General features: G+C 39.2%; 1 protein-coding gene across 1 annotated transcript in view; it reads right to left on the minus strand.

The window, feature by feature from the left end:
- PIK3C2G (phosphatidylinositol-4-phosphate 3-kinase catalytic subunit type 2 gamma) overlaps window positions 1–25,239 on the minus strand; it is a 188,945-nt gene that overhangs the window by 40,251 nt on the left and 123,455 nt on the right. Inside the window, exons 25-28 of the mRNA XM_054386727.1 lie at window positions 16,084–16,240; window positions 10,690–10,799; window positions 1,717–1,909; window positions 1,024–1,145 (exon numbers count right to left, since the gene is read on the minus strand). Coding sequence (XP_054242702.1) covers window positions 1,024–1,145; window positions 1,717–1,909; window positions 10,690–10,799; window positions 16,084–16,240 — 582 coding nt within the window. The remainder of the gene's footprint in view (window positions 1–1,023; window positions 1,146–1,716; window positions 1,910–10,689; window positions 10,800–16,083; window positions 16,241–25,239) is intronic.

The following is a 25,239-nucleotide window of genomic DNA, read 5'->3' on the forward strand; positions in this document are numbered from 1 at the left end:
ATCAAGTTGCTCAGAGCCCCATCGAGCCTGACCTTGAATGTCTTCAGCGATGGGGCCTCCATCACCTCCCTGGGCAGCCTTTTCCAGTGTTTACCACACTCATAGTGAAGTACTTCTTCCTGATGTCCAAGATAAACCTACCCTGCTCTAGTTTAAAACCGTTGTCTCTTGTCCTATTGCTACATGTAGTCCCTCCAAAGCTTTCTTGAATGCCACTATAAGGTCTCCTCTGAGACTTCTCCAGGCTGAACAACCCCAACTCTCTCAGCCTGTCCTAGTAGAAGAGGTGCTCCAGCCCTCTGATCGTTTCTGTGGCTCTCCTCTGCACCTGCTTCATCACTCCTACGTTTCTCTTGTTTTGATAGCCCGAGAGCTGGATAGCCTGAGAGTAGTCCAGGTGAGGTCTCACCAGAGTGTAAAGTGGCAAAATCACCTCTTGATCTACTGGCCAGAATCACTGAAAAATACACTACCAGACTGAATGATGTCACACACAAAGTGTCAGCTTTGGAGGCTAGGACAGTACCTAAGATTATAGAATATTTCTCTGCTAGGCAGGATGTACATCTTTTTCTGAAAAGCTTGATCGTGCCTGCCAGTGCCAGAGATTGGCTTCTTTCTGCTCTGATTCAGTGTGAACATTCCTACATTGCTTGGATATATGGATTTTGCTTGGAGTTTTGAATCACCATCATGCAGAAAATACAAACTGCTAAAGGCCCTATCATGCCTTCAATGAAGTCAACACCACTTACCTTTAGATTTCAGGAGGGATAGGTGTGTCAGGCCCAAGCTGTTCCCCCTTCTCCTCCCATTAAAATAGGAACAATAGAACAGATAAAAGGCTGTCACAATGCTCCATGACTCAGTTTCTTCTGGGGCTGAATAGGAGGCTTCATAGAATATATTGCATTGCCTTTGTGTTTCTAAAAATACGTCTGCCATAGGTTTTCTCACATTTTTAAGTGTGCACAGACAGAACCATTTAACAGGAGAATAACATTAGCTGATATGGTGCCTTACTCTGGGAGGGCATGTGATGGAAATTGCTTCTGGAGTTGGCTGTGAAGTTCTGAGAACTGGTCAAATGATTTTTCCACAAAAGTGACCACGTTGCAGGTCTGCACCACCTGGACTAGATATAGCTGTATTGGGGAAAAGGGAGAGTCAGAAAAGAGAAAGGATCAGAGAGGCACATAAAGAAAGATGTACAAGAGAAAATATAGGGTAATTTTAACAAAGAAAAACCTTTCTTTAATGTAGTGCCAAGTGCCAGCAAATTCAGTCTGTAATTTATAGTCTTTGCTGCACAGAAAGAGTAACTTGCTGGATAGCATACAACTCAAACACTGAAAGATCACTGCAGTGTGTGAGAACTAATAATGCACCATTAAAGCATCATATAACAGCCTCTGATTTCTATTAGGCTTCCTAATTTTGTGCCATGCTTTCCTTCTGGATGCTTTAATTAGCTCTTGATTTATTTTTCATTACAGGACATGAGCTGCTCTCCTTAATGGCTCCTTGCTAATAGCTGTCTGCCTGGTGTTCTTTCTCTCGGGTAGCTCATTGCTTATGGCACTGCTGCTCATCCTGTGATCCTTCTAATGTGGCACAAACTCTTCTTCTACAGAGGAGGAGGGAGAGTATATAAGCTCACAGGAGAGGTACTGAAGATCAAGGCAAATGAGGGCAAGCAAAGAACGTAACACATACGCATTCAGACTTCTTGTTGAACCCCAAAATGGTGGCTCTGGCTATTGACTTCTCTGCATCCAGCATCATCCATTCTTGGGGGGCAGTCTCTGGAGCAGGTTGCTTTGCAGAGCCTGTCATTGACATCTGTACCAGCGTGTGGATCAAGTTATTGAGTTTGACAGGAAAGCACTCCAAACTTTCCTTTATTTTCCTGAAGAGCAAACAGAAGAGGCACTATTTATGCATCCCTTTTGCTTCAGTTTCTTGAAAACTGAAAGAATCAAAACACCCTAAATTATAAAACCTACTTCACATGAACATGTACCCAGATACACACCACTCACTGCTATCTGCAGCAATACAGAATATCCAATTTGTGAGCTCCACTTCTTAAAAGAGTGCTCCTGCCACAGCCTGCCTCATAGCTTGCCTTGGGGTAGTTATTCTTAACGAGTTGGATATCATCAACCATATTTCAGATTAGAGAGATGGACTTAACATTCCCATTTGTGTTTTGAGGAATTCCAGGGTAGAACAACATGTTTTCAACAGGTAGGAGAGAGTGCCCTAGCACTTTCTCTTTGGTTCTGCTCACCTCATGTGGGCTGGCATGTGTTTGCACAGGGCTCTTGCATCCAACTTGTGAGTTAGCTGTACATGTTGTGTTGCTAAATCCTCTACCCAGTTCTTAAAAGCTCTGTCCCTGTGGAGCCGTTTAAGATGAAAAAACTAAAACCAACAAAATACCTTCCTTCCCTCCCCCCCAAAACCAAACCATACCAAACCAAAAAACAACCAAACCCAAACAAACTGCAAGCAAACCAAAGCACCAAGAAAGAGGAATTTTCTGCCCCCTATCCCTCCCTCATCTCATTCTCATGCAAGGAAAGCCCAAATACACTTCTGATTTCCTAGAATTTTAGGATCCTTCAAGAGGAAAGAAAAACAGATTAAATAAATAGCTAGATATACATGTAGATATGTACTGCAAATGTGTTTTAATATCAAAGTGACCTCAACTTGAGAAGTAACACTGTAAGATAATCACTGGTCTTTGAAGAGAACGATGCGATACTCATTAGAAAGCGCCCTCTTGAATTCCATTGCTGGTTAGGATCTATTTAACTTCTGATGCTCTTTTCATTTCCCCCCCCCCTATTTCCCTGCTTGCTTCTACATCCCTCTGAAGATACTCTGAATAGATTCTGATCTTATAGAACAACTCCTCATTAGTTGCAGGCCATATAGCAGCAAACCTCTACCAAATTATTAAGGTTTTTCTGGGTGGATGATTTGTATTTTTTTCCTTTTCTTTCCTTTTTTCCTCAGTTTTGGAATATCACTAGCTTACAAAGACTGACAGTACCCATAACCATCTTCACCATCCCCTATTCAAAGCTGAGCAAATGTTTCACCTGTCATTTTAAATTAAATTCTTATCCATGGATTTCTGTGGTTAGGTTGGATCATGTACTACAATCAGTAAAAACCAACTGCATTCACCATATTAGCTTAATTTTCATGATCTCAGACATTCTGGCTAAAGTCTGTGGCTTCATAGTTGCAATCATACAAAAAAACCCCAAACCAAACCAACCAAAGAAAAAACATTCTATCTGCAGATAGCTCCCTGTCTCACCACTCCCAAGTTGAAAGTTCATTCAAAAATACTGTATGAATTTATCCAACACCAATTAGGCAGATTAAAGTGAGGAAAGAAGATGTATATAGTTTTCTTAATGTAATACACTGAAAGGTGTCTCTGAATTGATTCTGTTAATTATCTCAATTATTAATTGCGTTCTCCAGAAACAGATACACACAGACTATTTAATAAATCAGACAAATTAAGACTCATATGGAAAACAAGAAAACAAATATAATTTCAGAATATTAGTACAAAATCAATTCTGTGCTGAATAATTAGGTTGCATCTGTGGTGAACTTCTCCTCTTTAACTTCTATGCATTTAATTTAATGCATAGTTTAAAGACTCCCTAAATCACTAAGACATGTTTTAGGTTACAGAATTTGTAACTGGGCCATATTGTACTAAAGCAGTTAGGGAATGTACAACATTACTATGAGGTGTATTAACTTTGCAGCTAAACCCCATGCATTTTAATTCACATAAAAAGCAAGCCTCTGTTTATAAACCAGCATTAATTTGGACATCATCACTATGCAGAACAGCTGATACCAGAACACCACTATTTAAACAATTCAATGTTTTAATAGCTTGTTGTTCTTTCCACGGGTCCATTAAGCTTCTAAAATGCTTTTAACACCCAGATTGCTAATCACATCCTTTAAACCTAAACAGAGGCTTTTGTTGTCATTGGTGCAGATTTTTCCTGTGAGTTATTTTAAATTATTGCATTTAAAATAAAATAAAAATGTTAAGTATATGTTTTTTTCCCCCTCTCTTGATACTCTATTTTCTCTGTATGCCATCCTCCCAGTTAGAACAGAAAATATTATGCAATCCTTAGCTCAAGTTATCAACAAAGAATTGAAAAGGCCTTGCCTGCTCTTCTTGTGGCATCTCAGAATGTGTTTTCACAGCAAGGTAAAACAACTCTTGTTATGGTTCTCTGCACTTTCTTTCAAGGGCAAAGTAGCTGAAGGAAATCCTCTTTCCCCCAGCTTCCTAAAAGGTGGTTCCTAATTGTCTATGGAGCAGTGGGGTACATCAAACACCTGTGCCTTTTTTAAGGTTCATTCAAAAGATCAGTGGTGGATCCCCTTTCTCCTTGAACTCTCTGAGACCCCCCACACATTGTTTCTCTACAGCCACTTGAAGTTTAGCTGTAGGTGATGAAGTTGGAAGGGCCATGGGTATTTGCTGTTGATATCCTCTGGCTGCCTAGGGGACCTTTGTGTCTAAAGCCGGCTCTGTCTTCACAAAGATCTCCTAGTTGTTTCAGAGCTCTGGTAGCCCAAGCTGCTCAGAGAATTAGTGCCTAATAGTCTCAAACAGGAAAACTTAAGGGACCTATACAATGAGCACCAAAAGCAGAGGTTAATTAGAAGAAAAAAAGGAAACTATCATTAACTAGAATAACATTAACTGGGAATCACATTATTTCTAACACACAGTTCTCGGGCAGAAAATACTTTTTTTTTTTTCCACATGACATCCATTTACTGCACAGATATAGTTGTGTGCCCTACTTCTCAGAAAAATGAGTAAAATATCCAGGATTATTGAAAAGTAATGACTTTCCACCTGCTGAACTGGCTTTGAATTTCAGATTTGGCTCACAGTCTGTCAAATTATGGTCTGAGGTAAAACTGATGGTTGGCTGCTTGTGTAAACAGAGATGAATGCAAAGATCAGTTAATGTTTTCAAAAGTGACTAGTGACAGTGGGCACCTTGAGTTTTAGGAAGCAGACTATTCTTATGGCACAGGTATTCTGAGGGGGGGTGCCTAGATCTTTTTGCCACACAACCTTTCTCCACAGTCTTGTAAGGGCATGTGCACACAGCAAGTTATCCAGATCTCAGTCTTGGTATATACAACAAAAAGATATTCACCCCAAACTTCAGAATAACTTTCTTTATCATTCTTGATAGCATCCTGATTCCCATTTTCATCTAGGCTTGAAAATAATTCACAGTATAATGAGCAAAATATATTTTCATGGTATTCTCAGGTGTTAATGAACGCAGTGTTTAATTTATATTCACCTTCTTCTTTCATTAATTTACCAGGGTTCATTTTAAAATAAGTTGGGTAGCATGCCCCCAACAGCTCTTAAAAGACTTTCCCAGAATATGACTGGATGTAGGAACAGACTTTTTAATTTTCAGCAACATTTATTCACGGACTATTGATATCCTTTTTGTGTACAGCAGTGATAGCTCTTCACTTTAATACCTAATTTCCCACTGTGATAGTATGCAGGCAATAATCATATTCTTTCTACCCCTTTTTTTGCAAAGCTTTAAAATCCAGATTTACTTTCAGAGTAACTCTGATCCCATGGGCTGAGCATACAAGGTACTCTCCTGAAGTGCATTTTACAGTCTAGTTTCTCTACTAGACTTCCTATGTGCTTCTCCCAGGACAGACATTCCTCTCCCCTGAGCTGGTGGCAGGTGGGGTTTGTACAACAGTATGAATGCCTCAAACAACATACATTCAAGGAGAAAGTTTGCCTTCTGTTCCTTTGAGGCACTCATACCACAATCTTTACAAAGTGCTTGAATGCTGCTGAAAGAAAATGTAGTGCTGTAATTTTGTCTGTGTCCTTTCAGAAGCTGTCAGTTTTCACTGGTTTCAGCTATCTAGGAGATTTCTTGCTGGGATATCTGCAACCACCTGAGAAACAGGGACTGGCTGATCAGTTAGAGATTACCATCATGTTTAGAAAGGAAGTGCTGTGAATTGTCCATTTTTGCAAGTGATTGCACTTGTGATTGGGGGTAGATGTGCTTGACTTGGGCAATGACAGGTACTTAACAAATTATTTCATTAAATAAGTTAAAGATGGCAGCTGACCCAAACAACAACCCCCTCAGTCAACCTGCTGAAGATATGCAGTGGTGCATTGCTGGTAACTGTCAGATGCATCATATATCTCTTACTCCTGAGATTCCATGAGAGGGTTAGATTGATACTGCACAATCAGTTGAAATCAGTTCCATTCATAGAATCATAGAATCAGTCAGGGTTGGAAGGGACCACAAGGATCATCCAGTTCCAACCCCCCTGCCATGGGCAGGGACACCTCACACTAGATCAGGCTGGCCAGAGCCTCATCCAGCCTGGCCTTAAACACCTCCAGGGATGGGGCCTCAACCACCTCCCTGGACAACCCATTCCAGGCTCTCACCACTCTCATGGGGAAGAACTTCTTCCTCACGTCCAGTCTGAATCTCCCCACTTCCAGCTTTATTCCATTCCCCCTAGTCCTATCACTACCTGATATCCTTGCATTAGGCTAACCTTAATCCCTTAAAATAAGTTTCAATATACCTCCTTTTACAGGTCCATTAAAAATGTCAGGCAGCATGCCACACCATGCTGACATTTGAAAACATCTGCAGAAAACCAAAGAGAAAAGTTATATCAAGAGGTAAGATGGGCTTCCAGTTTCTGGTGAAACCATTGCCAGGGGAAGAGGAAAGGAGGGAGGGGAAAGGATCAAATAGAGTTTCAAGGATCAAACTGAGTTCAGGGCAGATGCTGGAGAGACAGCAGTGTTTCATTTGGCACTAGGTGCACAGGACTGAGGAGCAAACACAGTGACTTTTGTTTAACTCTCAATTGGTGCATTGTTTATCCACCATCTAGGGGTGTGACCTTCCAGAAGGCTGTAAGATGTGAAGCTTAACACTGCCACTCATCAGCTCCTAACAGTGAACTGACCCGATGTGAGAAGGACACAGCACACAAATGAGACCACAGATTGTTAGACATATCTTAAATCAAGATTGAGAGCAAAGGAGTCTGGTAAAACACAGAATGCTTTGTGATCCTGAAAGGGGTCAACACGTTCCCGTCCAAACTCCAGCAGCATTATTCTGATGGCTAAAAAAGGTGACAGCAATGAACAAATTCATATTATTTTGCCAGGAATATTTCTGACATCGCTCATCATTTCCTGTTGGTTTTAAACAACAGTAGAGGCAGTGTCTGTCATGTTGTTCAAACCAAACTCAGACAATTGCTAAAAGCAACCTATTTCTACAGAAATACAAAGACATACTATCCTCCTGTTTCCACTGGTAGAAGACTGGGGTTTTCAGCAGATATGTTATATGATTGAATCTGAAAGACTACAATAGCCACCTTGTACTTAGAGCAAGAAGTAACTTTCTGTTGGCAGTGCTGAACATTCCAGTGACGACACTCCTTGCCTAGAAAATAACTTTTTATATAGTTATAGCAATACAGCGATTTTGGAAGTAATTATGGAGAAAAAGGAGCTACGGATCGAGAGGGATTTGAGAGCTGCTAGAAGTTATGCTAATAGACAGAATTTCCAATTTCCTTGGCTTTCTAAGGACATCTTGAAAAATAGTTATAGAATAAGCTACAGAGTGTCATGGGAAGTGTGTAGCTGGATTCCCCCCCCGACATTTGTAAAACAAGAAGAAAGGGAAGAATTTTTCTGAAGGTCGGGAATAAAGACAATGTAGGTAATGCAAAGCTCACAAAGCTCTCAATGTATTAACATTCCTGAGGGCAGGTCAGAAAATGCTCTTAGAGTTCTGCACAGGTCCAGGTATCAGGCCATCCCCCAGGCTTTTTTTGGAAAAGTGCAGAGATACACTTATCAGAATTTATAATACCAGTAAGTATGAAGCCTGATGTGCTGCCCGTGTCTAAACATATAGAATTATTAGTTAATACCTGTGTTGAATTAACACAAATCATGTTGAAACATGAAAAGAACTAAAATAGAGAGGACAAAAAAAAAAAAAAGATCCAAGAGAAATGAAATCTGTGGAAACTGATGAGCTAAAGACAAGAGACTTTCTTCTTGCAAATGAACATATATAACACAAACATAATAATATCCTAAGAGTATTACAGAACAAAATATGCAACAAAACAGTATCTGACTTTTCTACATGATGTCGTTAGCTCTATGGACAGACTCATGGACAAATCTGCTCTTCAGCAATTCAAAGGAAATTGGAACAATAAGTCTGGAGTTCACTAAAACATTTTAGCAGAAAATACAGTTTCAAATGAGAACAGAACCCACAGCACTGTACAAATCTGCACCACAATGTGTTTGGTTGGTTACCAGGACTTGAGTGGCATTTCCACTCTGAGAGCCTTCATTTCCTTAACACCAATGCTACCAAGAAATCTAACAGGAAGAATGACTTGCTGTCCTCTGAGTCCTAACTGTAGTCTCTCTGGGTTGAACAGGATTTCCTAACTCTACCTGGCAACAAAGCACACTGACTCTTTACTTCCAAAAGACTGTTGAGTCACATCTCCTCCCTAATGCCAGCTTACTCCCCATGCTGAGAAAGACTGCAGGCAAATTCCCACTCATAAGTCCCTTACTTCCTTCATCCTTACTTCCTGTCACCACAAACATCTTGCCCAACTCCAAGAATGAGCATGGAGCTACAGCTCTGTCCCAAAGCCAGACTTCATCCTGTCTTTCAGCTAAGCAAGACTGCAGTGATATTAACCCCAACCCATCTGAAAAGCATACTGATCCCTTCTACTTCCAGAAGAGCACTGGGCACTAGCTTTGAGCTTTACATGACACTAAGGAAATTTTCATTCTGAAGACTCACATTTCCCTGTTTGTTATGTGTGTCCTAGCCTTTTTTTTTACTAACTAAATCAATTGTTGGGTTATTTTTAATCCATAAGAGATTATTTTTAATCCGTAAGAGACAGACACAAACTATTTGACAGAACTGACTCCTACAACTTAACTAGAAACTACACAGTTTCCATTGGAAGTGAAAATAAAAGTCCATAATTTGGGAATATGTAAAATTGTCAAGGATAAGATAGGAGTTGATGGTAAATGTGAATCTGTAATTAATTTTTTAAATAAAACAGTCTTGCTCAGTGACAAAAGAGAAAGTATAGGGTGGAAAAAAGTGTGAGAGTCAGTGCTCTGCTGTGTATAACTGTGCATTAGTTTTGTTTGACAAGTTCTGATCTTTCTCTTCAAAGAAGGGGCTCCCTTAACCTCTCTCAGGTAGAGTTGCAGCCTTCTCCAAACCTGCTGCCTCAGTTTTGGATTCTGATACACAGAAAGGAGACATAGGAATAACACAATTCAAATTGCCCAGAATCTTCATATGAGCTTCTGTAGTAGTAATGAGACCAGCTCAGCTGCTCCCGTTCAAGTTTTCATCTCATTTATTCATTGCAGTGTGCCCTATGGCTGTACTGAAGGCTAGACGAATTGCTCTTGCCTCAGGGCAGTTTGCACCGTGCAGAGAACTGTGCTGCCTTATGGGAGTGCCCTTTGAGGCTCTGGATTTGAAGGAAGTCCTTCACTCAGAAACCACTGCTGTGAACTGGATGTGTGCCCTGCACTTGCACAAGAGGAAAGGGTCAGAAAAGTCCATCTTGCTTTGCATATGCACGTGGTGTGCAGGGTGTGTGAATTCATAGATAGTCCTTGGGAAATGACAATGCTGCACAGGGAAGGCTTAGGCAGGGAGACTTTTTTTTCCTAATACTATGCTTAGAATAGAACAATGAGTTTCCAAATGTAGTCTCCACTGGCTCCATCTAGAGCACAATTACCTCAAAAGTTGGAATTATGTGTAATGCAGAGGCTGACCTGAAAGATTAGGACTGAGGGCTTCAAACTGATTTTGTGAACGTTATCTGCAACTCCTCATCAATAATCCCCAGTTATTACCACAAACAAGTGAAAAGTTTCATTATCTTAGTACAAATCATGCTTTAAACATACCTATATTCACACACAATGCTTCTCTGTAACAGATCTGTTGTTTGAAAAGAATAATCATTACCATTTTTCAGATAGAGAAACTATGCCTAACAGAGGGCAAGTAACTTGCCTAAGGCAACACAGAAGGTCAAAAGAAAACAGTGATTAAAATCAGGAATTCCAGGTCCTCCCTCACTCCATTAAAGAGTTGAACCTTTTTAAGCAGTCCAAATCCTGTTACATGTAGCTACTGCATTTAAAAGCAGAGAGGAAGGCTGACTAGCTATAAGCCAGGCTGGCTTTGTCACAAAAGCTGAAGAAATCTCTAGGCACTAAGTGGCTTCTTACAGGTGTACCACAAATACACAACTATTTCTTCCAAAAGTTTGAGAGTGATTATAACATGCATAAGAAATGGACTTTTAAAAAGTAAGGATGTGAAGATGAATTATCCTTTTGTGTAATTTCACTGATTACAACCTCTTAGCACAGCATAAAAAAATGTTGGGGTTGTGTTTGTTTGTTTGTTTTTCATTTGACAGTTTTGCATCATGCCTGAAGGAGATGAGGTTTCTGGATTCTATTCTGTTTTTTACCTTGTAAAGTAGCTTGTAGCCTGGAGGTCTGAGTCATGAGGCCGGAGATTATCATACACATACTTCAGATCTTTAATACTGTTTAGCTCAGGCAGTCCTGCATGCAGCATCTTGAAGTAAAGAAGATATATCATTAGTTCAACTGTCCTACTGAAAAGCAATTTAAATGAATTTGGGTTAAATGAGAAATCAAGTATTTTACACGAAAAAGGTCTCCTTGTAAAACACAAATATTTTCTGGTCTGAAAAAGTGGTTCTGAAGCTAGCACAATGCCTGGAATACTGAAGTGAGTATATTTCCTTACAAACCTTCACACTGAGGTACTAGAAAGAGGCATGGGTCAGAATCACGACTCCATTTCAGTTATTTTTTTTCTCCTTGGGTATCATAATCTCAGTGTGTGCTATGTTTCCTTCAGAGCATTTTAATAGTGATAAAGAGAGGTGTGCATTGTTACGTTTCCCTGGTAGCATATTAATGGTGATAAAGAGAAGGCCACCAAATTCAGCCACCTGAGCAGTAGCAGCTACATTGCTGCAATGCTTTCAGTGTTACCTTAGTCCTAATCCAATTTAGCACATCACCTTTCTTTTGTAACTACAGATTCCACCATCACTGCTTTGGACTTCTCTTGCATAGGACAATAGATTCACTCCCTGGAGGAGAAGAGTTCCTTTTGACTACTTCCCTGGAGGAGAAGAGTCAGTCCCTGACTTGTGCACTGAGAACTGCCCTCTGGAAAGGGTATCATTCTCCACGAATGAGGAATGGAGCTGTTCTAGTTAGTTGGCCAAGTTAGGTTCAAAAGAGAAGGTAATGCAAATACTCCCTCTGCAAAATAACAATGCAAGCAGAGCAGACAACTGACCATGTCCAGCTGCACATACAGGCCTCTTCAGGCATTTTAAAATGTCAACAACAAAATCATTTTTGCTCACTTGAAAACCTACCTTTTTTTCTTCAGCAATCACAGTATGTTGAGAGTGATGTTTTGTGTATAATGGAGAAAAAAAAAAAACCACTCCACATTGCTCAGAAAGAAATGTACCTGAATTTGCAGTCACTGCTCGTTGATATTTATGTTTAGCTTAGACAGAATGACCCACAGAGCATTGCAAGTAAAAACAAACAAAAAGGAAGCTTTGCTTTTGTTTTAAGGTTTGGTTGCAAAGAACAGAATAAGGGGAAAAGAGGTGAGAGGTGGTGTGTTTTCTTCAAACCTTCTCAATGTTTTTAAGTCCTTTTGGTATTATGAGGAAAATCGTGATTCATATTAGACCCAGTCGTGGTGGTTTGGCCCTGGCTGGGGGCCAGACACCCACAAAAGCCACTCTGTCAGTCCCCTTCATAGATGGATAGGGGAGAAGAAAAATATAACAAGAGGCCATCAGCAGATGATGCCTGGGTGAACCCCAGGAAGCAAGGTTTCAATATGTGTAGTGGTTGTTCTGGAGGACAAACAGCATCAATGAATGCCCCCACACTTCCTTCTTTCCCTTAGCTTTTATATCTGAGCTGATATCAGGTATGGAATACTCTTTTGGTCCGTTTGGGTCAGCTGGCCTGGCCATGTCCCCCTCCCAGGATCTTGCCCAGCCCTCATCCTACTGTTGGGGGGAATGTTGGGAAAGCACAGCCTTGGTGCCCTGTGAGCACTGAACAGCAGCAGCCAAAACCCTGGTGTGTTATCAACACCCTTCCAGCTACCAGTACAAAACACAGCACTATGAAAGATGCAATGGGGAGAACTAACTCCATCTCTGCCAAACCCAATACAGCAGTGTGTACTACCACTGGACAGTTAGATTCCTGCTTCACAGAGTTTTGGCTAGCAAGGAACAGAGAGGCAGAAAGCTCAATAAGGTGAATTTCAATGAGATGAGAGCAGGGACCGTAACAATATTTAGCACTTAACTATGCACAATGCTATTTATCTGTATGCCTTCAACCCATTTATAAAACATCATAAATACCCTTGCTCCTTTTTTCTCCCTCTTTTTTTTTTTTTCAGGAAGAAAAATTTCATTTACCAATGAAATTACTTTTTTTTTTTTTTTTTCAGGAAGAAAAGAAAAAAAGAGTAATTTCATTGGTAAATTAACTTTCTTGCCCTGCATTAGGAAAGGGAAAACCACTGGATATGAGCATAATCTCAATGATCTCTTGTAGAGCTGAAAAACGTTTCTTTTAGGTTCTCTGCTTTGCAGAAGGTAGAAAACTGTCTGCTGAAGCAAAAAAAAAACAAAAACAAAAACAAAAACAAACAAACAAAAAAAACAAACCAGAAACAAAACAAATTGCTTTTGCTGGCTTCAAGGGGGTCCCAAAGGCTTATTATATTGCTTCATCCCTTTTGCTCCACATAGCATCACTTTTGTGTTTCCAGTCCCCTGGTTAAGAGGAGGCTTCTGAATGCTGTGGATAGTGATACTAGATGCTAATTAGACAAGACATGTAACAACTGTTCAGAAAACAACTACAGGTTGCCTAGGGCAATTCAAATGTCACTAGATGTCTAAGTTTAAGTGCCTGCATTGCTCCCCTTGTTTGGCCACATGTATGTCTTGACCTACCACATTTAGTTATTGCCTGGGTAGGGCTGCCTACACTCTCCTTGGGTCTGAATTCAGTGCTGGTGTGTGGTGCTCAGCCCACCATCCCACGAAAAATGAATAGTCCTGGCATTACCTTCCATATGTTAGACCTCCACAACGAGGGTGTTTCCTGATTCTCTTTTCCCAAATGGCATCTCTGAGTTTAAAAGGTTGAAATGACTTGTATGGCAACACAGGATTCTTGAGTCTTAGATTTGCTCTGTCTAGGTACTTTCTCCTGTTTTATATGATTAGGTCAACCTATTTTTTGTCACAAGGGAGGCAAGTGGATCAATTACTTGCTGTATAGTGTAATCGCTAAGGCCCCTTTAATAATTTTCTACCTAAAAAACCCTCTTTGCATCAGTAATGGATTTTGCATTTCTTTAAACTAGTCAAAAGGTGCTTATGTCCTCTGATCACCCTCCTTGAAACAGTTCACATGAAGTTTTTAGTGAGGGCAAAGCCGATGAACTACAGGTGTTTATGCAGCTAAACTCTGCCAGCTGACTCTTGGCTGTCCCACAGATGTTTCTGCTTTTGAAAGTGATGGAAGCTTAATGGATTATTCCTTACTCCCAGCAGCAAATGTCAGTACAGCTCTAGAAACATGCTGCTCATCACACAAAAAAAAAAAAAAAAGGGCATTTATTTCTATCTGGGCCAAACTCCACAAATGATTCATGGTCCTGGTTTGTCAGAAACCTCTAACAGTAAGATCATCTTAGGGCATAGCTGACTACTCCTGTGAAGTACTGTACTTTTTGGAACTAGCCTTACTGTTTGTATTTTTAACTATGTTTTATAGATAGCCATCTAGGTAAAAAGAATGTGGGAGAGGAAGGAAAGATTAATGATGCAGACTCCCAGACAGTGAGAGAAATCTTAGACTGTCATTGATACAAACCAGCAGTGGGTAGTTTAACTTGTGCCTTCATGATAGCATCAGATATTCAGCACTGAAATTAATTCCAAGTGGAACTCCTTCACAGTCTATTTACTTTTCTAGAAATGATCCATGCAGCTAAAACATTTTGATACTTACAGATTCTGACCAATGCCCCATTTCAAGTGCAGATCCAGACTTGCTCTTCACATCTCTGGCAAAACCATGGCATTTGCAAACTTGTCTAATTTCCTTTGATACGAATTGTTCATCAATGGGATGGGAGTATGCTGCCAGTTGTTTTTCAATTATGAAAGGCAGCACAGTTGACTGAACTGCAGCCCACTGACAAATACTAAGCTGTATCTGTATGCTGACTTTCAGCTCAGCATTATTACCTCTCCAAAGATCAGCAAAAACAAAAGAAGATGCAGCATGTGGTGAATATAGACAAACCTGAGTTATAGCCAGGCATAGATAGGTAGTTATTTCAGAGCTCCTGCTGGGAACATTTTCCTAACACTCTCTCTCTATTATCCCAGAGTAATCTAACATCATTTTCTCTGCAGCTTGCAGGAAAAGGGACTGTACTGGGGACAAGGACATGGACAAAAGATGCAGCTGTACTTGGAGCACACAGTTTCAGGCAACCTGTTCAGAAAGGTAGGCATTACTGCTGTGAATGAGAGAGCAGGGGTGCTCCTGAGTTTTCCAGAGGCTCTTTGACTTAGGATCTCCTACAACTGCACTCTGCATTCCTTTAGGTGCAAAATCGTGTTTTATGACAGGAATACAGCTTGCTGCACCTTTGTGGCTACTTAGGAGTAGGGTTAAGAGGTCTGGAGCAATCCTTTCTGTTCCATATTGGGAAATCACTCACTGATCATCGTATGAGAATCTACAGACAGAAGAAACAAGATGAGTAAATTCTTGCCATTTCTCTTCTCTCTGTTGCAGAACTTGGACACCATAGAGTGTTTACAGAGTAACTTCTTGGCTGTACCCCAGTCTCAGCAGGGGTTCATAAGGTTATGTAGATTTTTTTCATGCATAGACTGCTCACCTAGGTTTCAAATGTGCTCTCAGACTTAAGTTTTGCATTATTATCTTAGTCAAGCAACTTAGCAAATATTAGTGAGTTTAACATTGTCATCCTACCCACCAAGATGAGAATCATTAACTTGACATACAAGTAAACAGGGGCATAAGGAAGTCACAGAATCTGCCACAGCATATGAGTCTGTAGGAATACTTAAGGGACAAAAAGTCCTAGAAGTTTTAAAATCCTGTAGGAAAGGATTTTCAAACCTGTGTCAACATGGGTAAGTGCTCACTCATTCCTGTGTTTGCCATCCTATGAAAGCAGTGTGGAAATGTACAAAACCCCCATTCTGATGGCATCATTGTTAGCTGCAGTGCTGCTAGGTACTGTCATCTCATCCAGTCTGTGAAGTATTTCGCTTACTTTGCCTTGCTGTAACCATGATCAGGATTGGTAAATGTTTTTTTGAAGACCTACAAAGTAGGCTGAGCGAAATTCCTGAATGTGAAACTCGTACCCAGATTCTTTTGTAGTTTTCTGCTATTTTGTGGAATAGGAATACATGAAAAGGGAAAAAAAAAAAAAACACAAAAACAAAAAAACAAAAAAAAAAACAGAACCAAACAACCAAAAAACCCCAAACCAATAAAACACCAAACCCCAAGCACCTTAGCTTTTTTTTGGTTGTTTTTTCTTTGAAACCAGTACTGAAACTGGATAGTTTCTTTGCACAGGAAGAAGCGACACTAACATTTCTAGCAGTGCAACTGATACCTCTTCAAACCACAGTGCTGCTGGAGGCAGCAGAGTAGTGAAAGGGAAGAGGACACCAGAGGAAAGCGATTTTTGGTTTCATCTTCGAACTTCTTACCATCTCCAGCAGATTCAAGAGTAGCTGGCTGTGTTTCCTGACTATGTTGTAAGCTCGACAGCAAAGCTCCACAAACTCTTGAAAACGCTGTGGGTTTTTTCCACCTTCTGTGATGAAATATTCCATCTCTGATGTGAAGATGAAGGGAGCTCGGTCCCTTGGAAAGAGAACAATTACATAAGAAATTGCACCAAAAAGAGCAAATCGTGCAAGACAGTTAATACTTGCAAGTCATTATTCACTTTTGTTTTTTCCAGCATCACCTTCCTCATTAGTTCATCTCTCCCTTCTTCAATGTAGACAGTTCTATTGCTCTGCCTGGTGTCACTAATTGGGGCAGAGACAGTTTTCACAGCAAGAGTTCCTAGTGAGAAATCCAACAACTGAACAGTTGTGGCACCCATGTTTTCTTCCGGCTTTTCCTTGCTTTTATTTTTAAACTCTCATTGCTTTAATTTCTTGACTCCAGCTTGAAAGTGAATCTGGAAATAAGTTCTTACCTGGTACTGAAATATTTAATAGTTGTTCTCAAAGAGGATGGGATATAAATATCAACTCCCTGCTAGCCAAGTCCCACAACCCCACAATCCAACAGCAACAACAACAACATATGATACTATCATTAAATATACACCATTCTGAAGGGATGTTTCTGACCCAGGTTACAACAGAATAAACATAAATACAGTTTTCTGCACAGTTACTGTGTATTCACCCTGAAGTAAATGAGATGCAGAATCTGACAGCATGCCTTGACTTTTTTTTTTTTTCCTTATCACTAGCATAGTTTGTGGCTATGGCATACTAATGCTAACAATCCTATCATTTAATAGTTTCAGAAAGGCCTGATATACTTCATCCTCATACAGTCAAAACTTCAGTGATTTGCTCATCAGAACTTGCTCATCATACAGAGGCATGTAAACAGATTAGAGCACTATATTTCAAGGAAATATACACTGTGTGTTAACTCTTAAAATGAACTTGAATAAATATTCTTGGGAAGCTTGAATTCAGAAACAAATTTTAGGATCTCTGCTTCTTGCTAAAACCTCAAGTGTGACCTGAGTTTGAATCTACTCTGCTTGCTGATTCATTCATAACTCAGAGAAGTTTTCCTGGGAGTTCCTTTCATTTTCCCAGCAAAATGCATGCCTTACATTATCACAGAAAGAAACTCAAGTTGCTGTATTATCATAGAAATGAACTCCGGGCTGCAGCTGGAAGGCTGAGTTACAAGAAATGTTCAAGTGGCCTTCCCATTCTTATGTTTGAGAAGTCTTCCTGGTTTATATTGGACATAAATTTGAAGCCAGACCTCCCAAGGGTGTCATTCATCTCAAACCAGCCCAGGCCATAAAAGTGTTGTTTTGTTTTGGTTGGGTTTTTTAATGTGTTATTCAACTTCAGCTAGGTAGTACTAGGAATGATGAAGGTCCACAGTAACAATTTTCCCCTTCCACATTTTTCTGCATTATGCAAGATGTGAGTTCATAGTGTGACAGCTGTGTTACAGTATGACTGCTACAGATTCACTGTGTTGCAGCTCTCAGAGAATTACAAACCCCTGTCTATTACTGATTTCCAAGAACAAGATTTTCCCAGACCAACTAACCAAACTTTTGTTCATATTTTATCTTATCTTTTGCTCAGCAGTGGTATTTTAAAAAGACATGAAGTATTAAATAAATTGATACAAATAGGGTCATGAAAGTCCATTTGTTGAAGCCAATAAGAAAGTGAGACAGAGCCAGAAAATTAGTAACATCATTTTTACCTGTCTGTGAACCAAATTCCAATCTGAATCCTACTTTGAAATAATTTTACCACCTTGAGAATATCTAAAACCCCAGTCTGTTTGTCATCTGCATTTCTGGTTTTGTGCTAAATTATTTGGAGTCAAAACTGCTGATGTAAAGATCCCATATTATATATTTTGTTTAGAATTCAGATTTGATTACTGATGTCCAACTGCATCAAGAGACAGAAGTATGCTATGAAGACATAGCCCCTTCTGAGCTAGTTCAAGTTTCCTTCATTAAGCTGCTTGAGCTGAAAACTGATACTGCAGTCAGAAACTACTAGAAGATGGCATTCAGCATTGCTGGGTGGTGGCTGTGGGCCATCTTCAATGTCATGCAATGACTGCAGCATTAGTTGATTCTCTTACTTTAGTTGTTGCTAAAGAACACGTTTGAACATAGAGCTGATATTTTAGTATTTATATTTCCAGATTAATTTTACTTGTAAGATAGACTTTAGGAGGTTCTTAGATTTCTTAGTAGCATTTAAGACTGTGTTTTTAAAGTGGTAGGCCTGTCCTTCCTTGTTAATTTGCAAATTGTGATGTAGAAATTTGCTTTCCTTGGTTTTGCTCAGGGTGGTGTGATATCAGAGCCTGTCCTGTAAATTAACTCCTGCAATCTGTCAGATGCTAAAGCTAAAGCTCCATTCCTCCATTCCTGAGTCAACTGCTCATAAAGGGAACACTTTGCAATTAAAATTAAAAGAACAAACTAAAACAACCCATAAACCCACTAGAAGGAACAACACAGTAATTTCTCACCATAATATTAAAAAGCAAAATTACAGTGGGAGGAGACACTCACTCCCTGAAGAGTACACAAAGGATTCTGGCAGGCCTGAATGTCTATGTATAGGTGCATATTATGTTCCTTACACAGCAGGAACATAAATACATAAAAGGGGGGTGGATATCTTAAAAATTACACCAGCAAAATCACAAACACCCAAGTCAAGTCATGGTCCATCAAGCACAGGAAAATCTACATCAGCAAACAACAGAGGCTGGTTTAGCCAACATAAGAAACAAAATAATGAAGGCCCTGGTGTTGCATGAGCATTCTAATTTACCACACACGTGTGTAAATGAACCTCACTCCAGCTCACAGCCTGTATTCTATATTTAAATCAGTATATCTCTGGCTGCCAGCTTGCTTTGTGGCACATAGCTAAGATTAGATTACATTGTTGAATCACCATCCTGGACACAGAGATGCAGTGCTACGGGACGTGGTTTAGGGACTTGGTAGAGTTTGGTAATGGTTGGACTCAGTGATCTTAAAAGTCTTTTTCATTCAAAATGATTCTATGATTCTGTGATGGTATTTATTCAGAATGCACCCAAAAGCCTGGTAATAATAACTATGGAGAGCATCATTCATTTGAGTATAAACGTATTGCATAGATGTTTCACATGAAACACTTCTTACCCCAAAACTTACCCTCAAGATCACAGCTAAGCCCTACAATATTCTACATACATAGGATGTTCAAAGACTAATGACTATGTTGCAGCCAATGGGACAAGAGCCCCTTGGCTCAAAATCTGCATCTGTTACAGCTTGCTGCCTCCATCAAATTAATTACCTGATTGACATCAGTTTAACAAAACTGGTATGATAGAGTATTTTCAAGTAAAAGCCTTTTGCCATATCTCTGTAGCCTTTCTGTTCTTTATGGTGTGCTAAGAAAATACAGAATTGAAATATTCTTGAATAGCCTCTACTGTAGAATGGTGATGTGAGGTACATTCCTTTCTAGAAAAAAAATAAGAAGTCTTATTGAGAGAACTGGTGTAGTTTGAGATAGATCAAAGATGTACAGCCATTAAGCCTCCCCAAACCATTAAAGCTACCTCATTCATTTTTTTCCTTTCTTTTTTTTCTCCCCCACTAAAGACCTAGGTGAGATTAATGATCCCTTCAGTTTTATAAAAGAAATCAGTCAAGAAGACAATGCCCCTGTTTACTACAGAGCTTGATTGCAATTCTGGACCTCAAAGACTTATACTTTGCTATGACTGTGAGAGAAGAGTTTACTCAAGACATTCAGTGAGAACCAAAGCTAGTTTTATGGTGTTTTTTTCCTGTTGTGTACTGCTTTTAGAGATTAAGATTTTCATGAGAATGTGTTTTGCATTTCCTCTGGAGTTTAACAATGTTTGGATGATATGTCATGAGAGGGAGGAAAGAAAGGAAACCTCAGGCAACTGAAGAGATCATTATGAGAAAACAAACTTGGTCTGGGATGATGGGAACGTTAACAGAGACTTCACTGTGGGCTACAAATATGTTGCATTCATAGAAGACCAGCAAGATCATCAGGATTTGTTAGGAAACACTAGATGTAAACTGATTAACAAAGCTTGTAAAGTCAACAATGGTTTCAGTTTTTCCTACTATGAATCTCACAGTACAGAACATTTAAGAATGACACATCGACTTGCTTTTACATTAAGTAGAAAAAGTGTATGAGATAATCAACAAAAAATGACCTTTACTCTGATCCAATCTAAACATCCTAAGAGTGTGGTTATGGAAAAGTTGAAGTCACATAGAGTAATACAATGAAATCAAAACAATTGTGGTTCAAGTTGTCACATGGACGTAGGAGACAGTGATTGAGAAACCAAAGAGAACTGTTTGCAATTTAAAAATCAGCTGCTCAGCAGCATACACCCCCATATATTCCCTGAAGGTTTTAAAACCATTTTGGCTGAGTCAAGACTGACTGAGAGTATTCAACATGACTATGAGGAATTCAGAGGTTCCCAGAAAACAGGAAAAGCTTTCAGTATTTGAATGCTGATGTCCTTTGTTCTGCAGCAAAAGCCCAAAGCTTATTGAACAACACACTCAAGCAAAATAAACAAACATGAGTGCTTATTTCTCTAAACCAAGTTAAAGTATGTAATCATAGTAATTATATATACTTGTAGAGACAGAAAAACCCCATAAGTGTATTCCTTTCACATATTAAAGAATGAAACAGTGAACAACTTCACAACACAATCTCAAGCAAGCACACCGTCATTTAAAAATATGCTTGGAAAGGAGACCACATGAGATGCAACATCTTTCAGTTTGACAGGAAAAGTTACATTTCTGAGATGGCTATTTAGCTTATTCTCAAAGATTTTTAGTGACAGAGCTCTTTTCTACCTCCCTATCAAATTTCTGTTCCAGTCTCTCCTCTGACAGTTTCTTTCCTTAATGCCTAATCTAACCTTGCTGTCCTTTCATCCTATTAATTCTTGTTCTTTCCTAAGGGAACATAAAGATCCTGTCTTCTTTACAGCAGCCTCTAATGTATTTGCAGATTGTTATGTCTTTCCTCAATCTTCCACAGACAATTGTTTCAACCTTTTCTCATAAGTCTTGTTTTACAGATGTCTGATAATTTTAATTGCTTTTCTCTAGACTCCTTGTAGTTTCTCTGAATTCTTTATCCACATCTTTCTAAAAGTAAAATGTTGAAAATACACCAGCTGAAGTTTTACCAGTGTCACATGAAGCAAAAGAATTCCTTCACATTTCTAGCTTTCCAAGTCAATATTCTATCACTGACTCACATTCAACTTCTCACCTCTAAAGATCTCATAACCTTTACCTCTTACAATAGGCCTCTGCTGAAAAAATGACCAAACATATTCTCTCTCCCATCATAGTGGTTACTAATGAAAATATTGGAAGAAGTCAGTCCTGTCAGAGACCTTATGGCATGGCATTTGGTGTATACTTCCATCTTGATACTGAAACACAGGCAGGCACTTTCCACAGATGGTCATTAAAGCAGTTCTGCACTGTAATGGTTTTATCTAGGCAGTTCCCTCTTAGCTTGTAATAATGTTATTTGTGAAAGTTACAGGACATCTACTAGAGCTATATTAATTTACACCATTATATGATATCTATTCTTTCTCCTTTATTTCACCAAAAAATTCTTCTAATTGGAAAAATAATCACTTGAGAAAGGTGAATCCTCCAGGACAGCTCTACAGTGCTGTCTTCTGATAACTGAAGTCTGTCTCTTCAGCAAGCATAGAATCTAAATGATAGAAATATATTTTTAAGTGACCTCATAAGACAGTAGTTATGAACTGTTGACAAAGTATAAATACTTCACTTGATGGCAGTTTTCCCATTGACTTTTGCTACTACATGCATTTTCAGTGGCTTGTCCTGCAAGCCACTATGCTCAGATTTGTTTAGAAAACTTACTTATTTCTTGTAGAGTAGAGATGTTGATGATAGTTCCACAGATACTAGCTGAGACTTTCTTTCTCAAGTTACACAGACCTGATGTATACCCATCCACATTTAAAGAAAATGACAATCTAAATTTCAATTGCCAGATAGCAATTACGGTGCTATAAAAAGGAATAGAAGATACAAGTGAATTAGCAAATTTGAAACAGCTTTCAAAAAACCCCAGAATTTATTTATCCTGAGGGATTTACTCTCAGTTGTACTTTCAATAGCTTTTATTTCCAGTAACAGACAGATGGAGAGTCTCTCTTTGCTTGCCCAGACAGGGAAATTGTGAGTAAGCTTCAAGGCAAAAAGGACATATGTAGGATGTGGAAGTAAGGACTGGCTACACAAAGAAATATACGAACTCTGCCTGTGTATGCAGAAATGGTGTTAAGAAAGCCAGAGATCAACTGGAGTTAAAAATGGTGGTGAAATGTGAAGCTTAACAAGAAGTTCTGTTGCTAGATCAATAGTAAAGGATGAACAAAGAAAATATATAGTAAACAATGAACAAAGAACATGTGGACCTGCTGCTAACTGGTGATTTAGTGACATGGGAGCACAGACAAGGCTGAGACAGTCACTACTTTTATTGTCTCAATCTTCACTGACAAGGTCCCACAGGTGTTGGGCAGCAAGCTAAGAATAAGCCGGTAGTGGCCCAAATACAGGTCATGGAAGTGATGAAGACTACCATCATCCTGAGCTGAATCCATGGGACGATAACCAGTAGATAACATTCACTTAGCACTTGTCAGTTTGCACTCTGTCAAAACTAGAAAGATGTTGCTGCATTGGAAGCAAGTTCAGCAGAGAGCCATCAAGATACCTGGGGGCTAAAGCACTTGCCTTTGAGGAGAGGCTGAGGAAGGTGAGCTTGTTTACCCAAATGATGAGAGGGTTTTCAGAAGGACAAAAAAAAAAAAAAAAAAAAAAAAAAAAAATCGATCTTCTAGGGTCTACAGGAGGTTATGAAAAAGATGAGTCCAGGTAAGAATAAGAGAAAGTTGAAACATCTGAGGTTCTGACTGGTCATAAGAAAAATCTTTTTCTTTATGAGGATAATTAAATATTCAAACAGGTTACCTGGAGAGGTTACCCTGGGGGGTTTTAAAGATTCAGTTGGACATAGGTCTGGATAAAAGGGTCTGAATTATGTTGACCTTACCCCATTAGTACTTACATTGAAAGATTCCCAAATGACCTGAAAATCCTTGGCTGAGGTAAAGTACACCCTGTACATTTGAAACATGGGTCTAATATTTTGGACCTACATTCTTCAACCAGATTACCAGGAGTCAAGTCTTATTTGTTCATTAAGTTAGCTCTTCTTATGTGATTATCAATTTTGCTGTTATGGCTATTTTTCAGTATTAGAACCTTAATGTTAGCTTTCCAGTAAAATCGCTGTGTTGGACATACCCTCTGTCTGGATCAGTAGTACAAGAATTATCTCTCACGTTGGGCTGGCTTATTTTGAAAGGTTGATCTGTTTCTGTCAGTAATTGCATTGTATTTAATCATGCTTAATGGATATAGTAGAAAACAAGCCTGGGCTAAGGGCTCCGATTCATCATTCTGTTAACATAGAATTTCCTCATGTAATCTAAGCCAAAGTAACTATTTATTTGTACCCCTTTGCCTATAAAAAGTACAAGGGAATGTGACTTATCTAAAAACCCTTTAATTGTGAGCCAAATGAAGTTAGTGAGTTTGTAAATTACAGAGATTTGAACACACCTGGTTCCACGGGGTTACCATGTTAAATTACAGTACAGCTAACACAAATGTCAACAACTGAGGTTAGATATAGTTAGAGTACTTAGGTTAGATCTAATATTTTGCAGTATGCATTGATACACAGACTTATCTGGAGCCTTTCCTTGTACAAAAAAACTTGGCAAGTCTTGTGATAAAGCACAAGTGGGAAAGCAGAAATTAGTTTGAGACTTCTCTTGATGGATTTCAGCCTGGCTGCATTGCCCTCATCTCTGCTGCAAACACAAGTTATTCCACAGTCTGACCACAGGGTTTATTCACTTATGTCACATAATTTTGACCATTTTGTACAGCTGGCTGAGTTTATACTTTGGATGAATCCAAAATACGTCTCTGAAGTAATACGGACACTGCTTAAAGAACATATATGCTGTCAATATTTTCAAACATTATCCAGTTGCAACCATGTGCATCCTACATTGACCAGTTAAAAAGCACTACTGGGTCCAGAACAGGCACCTGCTCAGCTGACTTAGGACCCTCTGTTCAGACAGACACATGTAAAGCAGCCTGCACTCAAAGTCAGTATCAATCAAACACATTATTGTCAAGGTAGAGTAAAGGTGGACTTAAATCCTTAGTATGCTCCTCTTTCAATACGCATGTTTGAAAGTGCTCAGTACAACATTCCCACTGCCTTATCCCATTTCTTAAGACCATCAAGTTTTCCAGGTTTGTTAGGAGTTTATTACTCAGCCTGTTGATAAAACACTTGAAATTAATGCACAAGGAGATTAGACCAATTCCTCTTGTTAATAGAGACTGTTGGACAACATTCATTTTGTGTTACAACTGACCCTCAGTAGTGAAAAAAAGATTTGAAAACTCAGATCTAGGTTGCCCTAAAGTAAATAGAATGAGTGGGGTTGTATTCCATACCTACCAAATAGGCAGCTAACAAGGCTTTTCAGTATGAGATTGCTGTTTGGAAAACACAGTAATAGATTGTTGTATATCATGAGGCAAAAATAGAAATAAAGCAGTGATTACAAAACTAAATTGTACAGAAATTCCTTAGGGAAAGGGATGAAATCCTACATGACTTAAATGTATCAGTATGATTTCCAGTTAAGGACAAAAGACAAAGGTGTAATGTGCAGAACAAGCAGAAAAAAATAGCAAGAGTGAGCAGCAGAAATTAGTTTAAAAGAGCTTCAGGTATACCTGCCTGTGTGTGAGAACAGCTCCCCTTGAATATAAATGTACACTTGACTGTGTGTGAGAACAGCTCCCCCTGAACATGAAAAGGTATGCCTAGAGAAACAGATGATACTGGAGCAGGAAAGAGAAAATATATCTCTAAACCAGTCACATTTGGACA

This window comes from Indicator indicator, chromosome 14 (assembly GCF_027791375.1).
Source record: "Indicator indicator isolate 239-I01 chromosome 14, UM_Iind_1.1, whole genome shotgun sequence".
NCBI lineage: Eukaryota > Metazoa > Chordata > Aves > Piciformes > Indicatoridae > Indicator > Indicator indicator.